Consider the following 7,499-nt stretch of genomic DNA (forward strand, 5'->3'; position numbering starts at 1 on the left):
CGTCGTAAGCGCATATATGTATACGTATGCAGGTGTGCGCGTAAGATGGTGGTAAAATCATGTGCGTCAGAGGTAGTCAAGAATTCCTACATTCTTGCGCAGGTGAGTCTGGGATGCTGATGTGGCACATTGGCCCCGTTCGCTTTTCGCCGAACAAACAGCGTGCGTGAGGATCGGCGAAATTATTATTTCAGAGAAGGTTTTTCTCGCGTGCAAAATGGAGTACGATGATGAAATACACTCACGATCGATTTATCAGTTGCAGAAAAAAAAAAGAAAAAATATGAACAAAACAGACAATGAGAACGCGGAGCATTTATAATTTAATAGTTTCTAATTATTATATTATGTAATTTTTTCTAATTTATTCGAAATAAGTAAAAATTATCTTATCGCAATCTTTAATTATTATGTTATGTGTTAATTATAAATTCGTATACGGCGTTATCACTTTATGTAAATGCAATCTAAGATACGTATTTGCCATCCACAGTTTTTTTGCATCACAAAAAATATATTGTCCGACAAATTGAATGTATTTATCTAGTCTCTTTCAAGTTTATCGTACATGCAATCATTATATTGCTCGCGTACATTCTTATAGATTACAGTTAGCTTGCTCGCCTCGTTATCACGTAACAGCTAATTTGGCAGTTAATTTAAGGAACAAAGTTAAATTACGCATCCGTCTCTATTTTAATTACAATCAAATTCCATTGAATCAAACAAAAATGTATTGCTTTAAAAGATAATAAAAGACACATGCAATCATTATAATTCGTATTTTAGACATTTTAGACATACTTAAATATATCTCTCCTTCACACATTTTTTCTAACTACTTAAGCTATATACACATAATTATTTTAAAATAAATTTTATTTATTACACATAATTTTTATTATATTTTGTCCCGATGTCTACATTTATTGTTAGACTCCTTTAAAAAAATACTTATATATATTTAATTCACGAGAGAGAAAGAAAGAAAGAGATCAGATTTATTTGCGAATACATGTATAATGTGTAATTATACATATATGCATTTATGACAACTTAGAATTAGTTCAGGATCAGTTGAAGATGCGCGCACTCCCCACCTAGTTGATGCTAGAGCAATAAACTCTAAACGATCAGGAAACGTAGAATCATGATTGCTGCCTCATGAATGTACTGCCAGTAGGCAGTCAGCTTGCACTCGAAGCGGATTCACATCGAAATGTTGGTCGATCAGGTATCGTGTTTTATTTATAACAAACTAAATAAATTAAAAGAAATTAATCTATGGAAATTTACTTTGCAAAATTAATTAATCTATAAATAATTATGGATTACTTGAAAAATGTTTGAATTTAATAGAAATGGAATTATAATATAAGTCTTAACAAAGTTATTCAATTTTGTTAGAAGAATTAAAACGAATATAAACGGAATAATATAAAATAGAAAAAGAGATTATTAATCAATTTCCAATTTTGACGATTAAGAATTTATGAATTTGTAAAGTAAAAGAGAAACAGTTTCTAACACTTAACTCTCCTTTTAATTTATTTAATTTGTTACACACACAGTATTTTTCATTAACATATCAAATAACTATTCAACGTTATCGCGTTGTTTATTTCGAAATGTTACATATAGTTTGCGAGGTCGCGGAAAGGTTTTATAGATTTTGTAGAATATCATTTCTCTAACGGGGTTTTCTACGGTCGATCTTAGAACCAGTACACAGTTTTGCACATTTATTTTAGTAACCTAGACCGACACCAAACTAATTTTTATTTACGTATCCTTTCAAACTAGAGTTAATGTTCTTAACAAAAGTATTGAGAAAGAAGTATATATTTAAATTATATACAACTGGAAATAAGATATTATTCAGGAAAATTAAAAAATATATAAATAGAAAGTAAAACTTATTTTTTAATTAATTTCAAATAAACTCTAACAGGTTTGCAAATAAATTGTAACCAAAATATTTAATTTATGGAAAATTAGCAGTTTGTGACGAATTATAATTCTTTTCGACAGTTTCATTTAGAAGAAATTGATGCAAAATCGGGAATATTCACAGATAAGGGTTTGGAATATTGATGTGTATTATATAAATAGACGTTATCGCTAAAAAAAATAAATATATGAATACACGATAGATATTTGTTTACTCAGCAAATTGTATTATAATTTCGTTTCATAATAACTTCGTACATACATATATCATGTGTTGTGTTGTGGTCTTTATATAGATAAGAGATGTTTTCTTATTTTTATTAAATAAAGAAGGGCAGCGATTAATCTCTTATTTATAGTTTATCGTACTTATCAGAGATTTACAAGTAATATAATATTATTTTAATTAAAATAATGTAACTTTTTATAGAAATATCTGTTATTGTAATTTGTTATTAATTAAAAATGCTAAAATGATTATTTATGATTTCAGTTTTTAGATTATTAAATATTGTTATAAATATTATACACATCATATATTATATATTTACATTATATACATCATCGTATGATTTAAATTATTACGCTCGTCTATTTTCTTTCATCAAATCAAGTCGACATTTCAATATCTCAAATTCCTATCTTGTCTTGCATTTTTCTCTAATTGTAAGAACCGTAAACAAATGTATTCCGATGCTGCATTGATTAGCTTTTCTTGGACGGTTTTTATCGCTACGACACTATTATAAAATTGTAATGAAAAACTTTGGAATACATTCGCAAAATGATTATATGTATGTGCATGAATTAAATATGTTAATATCTTGAAAAAAAAGAAACAAGTTTTTATCATTCGACCCTGACTCGCGTAATAAATTTCACAAGGTAGGGATAAACGTTTTTAAGTTGTGAATACATTCGATCGTTGGTCACAAAGTACTTACGGTGCTTACAAAAGAGTCGGACGTTTCATTATAAGGATGTCTCTTGATCAGGTAATGACAATGCAAATATCTCTTTTTTATTTCTGCTTGGCTTGTCGTAAGATGTATCTCGACTTTCGCATTCTTATCGTTTTGCATCAATTTTTTCAAAGTACATTGTAGGAAAATTAATATATCGATAAATTAATTTTAAAGCGAAATAAGCGGTGAAAATCGGTCAATGATATAGCATACTAATTTCGTTGGTCTCATATTGCGATCGCGCATGATATTATCGTATACATTTCTCCGAAGAGAAATTTGGGGCAGTTGGTAAATCATTATTTAATCAAAAATGAACTTGTCTGAGGAAAGTTTGAAAGTTATGGTGCAATGGCAAGAAATTTTAAAATTGTTTTTCATTGGTGTGACTTGAGTGTGAAACTTTTTCTGTATTACTTACTGATTTTTGTGTGTCGATTCTCCCTCTTTCTTTTTGAAAAAATTATAATTAAAAATTTTAAACTAGCGTATAATAACATATAATATTTAAGTCCGCAGTTTTAAATGCAAGACTCTGATTGGTAATTTTGAAGTTTATTAACCGTTTCAGAAATATTTCTCTTTTAAGATTTTAATGCAAAGTCATTCACTGACTCAAAGGTTATTTCGACATTTTCTGAGCACATTATCCATATTTATAAACAGACGTAACACATCGTTCAAATATATAAGCAAGATAATGTGATTAATAATCGCTTTTTTTATAAATAAGATTTAAGATTATGTAATATTATTTTTTAATGAATAAAAGAGATTAACGAAATATTTCGAAATTTTTGAATATTAAAAATAATAAAATATTAATGAATAATAAATATTAATGAATAATGAATATTAAAAAATAACGAGATTGTATTTTCCTTCTAGCAATTTGAGGCAGCTGCTGCAGCTGTAAAAGAGCTTACGAAACGTCCTACTGACGGAGAGCTTTTGGAACTTTACGCTTTATTCAAACAAGCTACAGTTGGCGATAATAACACATGTAAGTTCTCATAAAATAAATTTCGAAAATTTGATATAAGATATTTAATTTCGCGTATATTTTACGTGTTTAACATAATATTATAGTAAATTTTATCACATTTATGAGCGTTAAATTATATCGGAGTTATAAAATATATCAGAAATATTTACACGTTACACATGGAAATAATTATTTACTTATTTAATCAATTTAATCTTATTAAACCGTATATAACTGTAAAAAACTAATTATATTATTAGATTATATAATAATAACACAATATTTCAGCTAAACCTGGTATGCTGGATCTGAAAGGAAAAGCAAAATGGGATACCTGGAACAAGAAGAAGGGCACTTCGCAAGAAGTAGCGAAGCAAACTTACATCGATTATGCCAATCAATTGCTCGAAAAATATAAATAGATTTATCTATTAGTTGGGATAGTTGTGTTCCTGTCATAGTTATAAGCCAAATACATTTTTATATATGCGATACAGGTCACATTCGTCTAGACGCTAACATAAGTTGAACGCGTTTGATGACCAAAATTGGAACAAAAAAACTTTTTATAGAAATATCTGTTATTGTAATTTGTTATTAATTAAAAATGCTAAAATGATTATTTATGATTTCAGTTTTTAGATTATTAAATATTGTTATAAATATTATACACATCATATATTATATATTTACATTATATACATCATCGTATGATTTAAATTATTACGCTCGTCTATTTTCTTTCATCAAATCAAGTCGACATTTCAATATCTCAAATTCCTATCTTGTCTTGCATTTTTCTCTAATTGTAAGAACCGTAAACAAATGTATTCCGATGCTGCATTGATTAGCTTTTCTTGGACGGTTTTTATCGCTACGACACTATTATAAAATTGTAATGAAAAACTTTGGAATACATTCGCAAAATGATTATATGTATGTGCATGAATTAAATATGTTAATATCTTGAAAAAAAAGAAACAAGTTTATATCATTCGACCCTGACTCGCGTGATAAATTTCACAAGGTGGGGATAAACGTTTTTAAGTTGTGAATACATTCGATCGTTGGTCACAAAGTACTTACGGTGCTTACAAAAGAGTCGGACGTTTCATTATAAGGATGTCTCTTGATCAGGTAATGACAATGCAAATATCTCTTTTTTATTTCTGCTTGGCTTGTCGTAAGATGTATCTCGACTTTCGCATTCTTATCGTTTTGCATCAATTTTTTCAAAGTACATTGTAGGAAAATTAATATATCGATAAATTAATTTTAAAGCGAAATAAGCGGTGAAAATCGGTCAATGATATTATATATAATATATACTTTTGCACAAACATACTTATTCTTATAGTGCCTTCCTGTTCTCTTCCTTAATATACCAAGCATCGATAAAAACAATGCGGCTAACAAAATAAAAATGTAATCATGTCACTTTCATCGTTGTTTAGTACATTTTATGTTGTTTTATTATAAATTGCAACTAGTACGACAATAGAGAATTCATTGTATAAAATATTTCTATTTTATTTAATTTAAACGTATAAAACATTTCTATATGCTATATAATTAATTTTTATGTATAGAGTATATATTTATTTTACTGAGATAGCTGCAATACTAAAAGTTAATTCTTTATATACATGATATACGATTTTCTTTCTAACTGCTATGAATTTTATTTATTTTACTTATCGGTATATTCTACTATTATTTGATTATTTTCACTTTTTTTACTTTGATTATTAACACATATGTTTTACATCTCTGATAAAATTTTACTGATATACTGATATATGTATAGCAAAATGATATTTTGAGATTAATACAAAAAGAAGCGATTTACTTTGAAATCATAGCGTCATAGAGAGTTTTAATACTTTGCAGGTATTTTATGTAAGTGTAATATTATGTTACTTTGAAAGAGTTTATCTTATTGACAAACTTTATCAATAAATTAAAATAAAAGATGTTATTACGAGCATATTTTTTCACGTGGCATGGGGAAAATCAGCGTCTTCCCATGAATTGTCGTTAGTTCTATCGGTTGATCTCGCCGGCAATTTTAATTGTCGAATTTTACTGTGCCGCACGCCGTACGAGAAATATATAATCAAGCCTGCGATAAAACACGTAATATAATTCGATACATTCAATACATTAAGAAATTCATTAATTTGTCTTCTTGTAATACACTTACCAACTACCATCCACACGGCAAATCGTACCCATGTCATATGATCCAACATCGTCATAAGATAAATATTGATAAGTATACTGATCGCCGGCAAGAATGGTACTAACGGCACCTAATGTAACAAGCGTATAATAATAATTTAATGAATGTTATGGTTCCATAATAATGTTTGCTATTTAACTATTAATTTGTAATATTATCCCCCTCCATATTCTAATACAAAAGAAAAATATTGAAGAACATTGATAATATTATTAATTGAGATACGACAATTCTTGAGATAAGATAAGATTAATTTTAATCTTAATTTGAAACTTTAATATATATTCATATAATATTCAATAACAATGAAAATATAAAAAATATGCATGATATTGACGCCGCGGATTAAAATGTGTGATGGAGAATATTAATACAATATTAACATAAAAATCATATAGGTAGAGAAATAGGTATAAGAATATATCATACCGAGAATGTGAGTTTCTTGCCGGAAACCGGTTGAAGATAAATGAAACAGAGAGTAAGCATGAGTGCACCAGATAAAACGGCGAGTAATACTATGAAAGTTGGTTTTCCATCGCTGATCTCAGTTATATATGTTGATAATAAAACAGCGATACTAAAACAAAGGACGACTGCAAAAGAATTTAGAGAGTAGTATACATTAGATACTTTGAGGTATAATAAAATATATAAAAATACAATGAATCTCTTACTGTAACAAAATACGAGAGAGGTAACGATCTGCGCCGTAAGTTTCGTGGAATGATTTAATTTGTTCGCGTTTACCAGTTGTCTCACGACAAATATGAAAGTCCTTGGATCACGATCGTCTTTCTTCTCATATGCTTCGCTTTCTTCGTATCTACAAAAAAAAAGTATTAATTATTTTTATTAATCAATGATAGAAGCTGTAAAATCTAATTATTATATTGGTCAATTTATCTCAATTTTAGTTCAATTGACACTTTATCAATTTTCAGCTTTAATTCTTGAAAAATCAATTAAACTGTGAACGTGAAATTAACCGAATTGTTATGATTTCTCACCGTAGAATAAGTACGCAAGAGGCCACAATCGAATATGCCAGCAGAGTGCCGATGCTCATCATATTGACTAATTGTGTGAGTTCGAATATCGCCGCTAGAATGCCTGTAATACATCATTAAGCAATTATATCGTTTGATTGACCATACGAGGATAAGATATGTAGACGAACCTGTAAGAAGCCCGGCGGAAAGCGTGCCCATGATAGGAGTGTGGAATCGCGAGCTTACTTTGCCCATCCACTTGAAGATTAGTCCGTCCGAAGCCATGGCGTAGATTACTCGCGGCAGCGGAAACATCGCGCCTAAGAGACTGAAATAATTGGTATATCTTTAAAATAATTTAATAA

The 7,499-nt window shown here is 28.7% G+C and overlaps 2 protein-coding genes across 7 annotated transcripts in view; one reads left to right on the plus strand and one right to left on the minus strand.

Annotated features, from left to right (window-relative positions):
- Nucleotides 1–1,139: 1,139 nt before the first annotated feature.
- On the plus strand, nucleotides 1,140–5,419 carry LOC115243477 (acyl-CoA-binding protein homolog). Of its 3 annotated transcripts, none has more exons than XM_029820531.1 (4): nucleotides 1,140–1,234; nucleotides 3,804–3,918; nucleotides 4,189–4,459; nucleotides 5,210–5,419. In XM_029820531.1, exons 1-3 carry the CDS (start codon nucleotides 1,220–1,222, stop codon nucleotides 4,320–4,322), a joined length of 264 nt encoding a protein of 87 aa, XP_029676391.1. In that variant the 5' UTR covers nucleotides 1,140–1,219; the 3' UTR covers nucleotides 4,323–4,459; nucleotides 5,210–5,419. The 3 variants fall into 3 exon arrangements, with proteins under 3 accessions (XP_029676391.1, XP_029676392.1, XP_029676393.1); XM_029820533.1 differs by lacking the exon at nucleotides 1,140–1,234 and adding an exon at nucleotides 2,858–2,945; XM_029820532.1 differs by lacking the exon at nucleotides 5,210–5,419 and having other exon boundaries at nucleotides 4,189–4,460.
- Nucleotides 5,214–7,499, minus strand: part of LOC115243476 (cationic amino acid transporter 2) — a 10,891-nt gene continuing 8,605 nt past the window's right edge. For 2 of the 4 annotated variants that reach the window (XM_029820530.1, XM_029820529.1), the window contains 6 exons: nucleotides 7,323–7,462; nucleotides 7,153–7,255; nucleotides 6,820–6,968; nucleotides 6,572–6,738; nucleotides 6,104–6,212; nucleotides 5,214–6,022 (listed from right to left, as the gene is read on the minus strand). In XM_029820530.1, coding sequence (XP_029676390.1) covers nucleotides 5,895–6,022; nucleotides 6,104–6,212; nucleotides 6,572–6,738; nucleotides 6,820–6,968; nucleotides 7,153–7,255; nucleotides 7,323–7,462 — 796 coding nt within the window. In that variant the 3' untranslated portion in view covers nucleotides 5,214–5,894. Of the gene's footprint in view, nucleotides 6,213–6,571; nucleotides 6,739–6,819; nucleotides 6,969–7,152; nucleotides 7,256–7,322; nucleotides 7,463–7,499 lie in introns of all 4 variants that reach the window. The other 2 variants (XM_029820528.1, XM_029820527.1) reach the window with 1 other exon arrangement.

The sequence above is a fragment of the Formica exsecta genome, unplaced genomic scaffold, assembly GCF_003651465.1.
Source record: "Formica exsecta isolate Colony F162 unplaced genomic scaffold, ASM365146v1 scaffold72, whole genome shotgun sequence".
NCBI classification, from domain to species: domain Eukaryota; kingdom Metazoa; phylum Arthropoda; class Insecta; order Hymenoptera; family Formicidae; genus Formica; species Formica exsecta.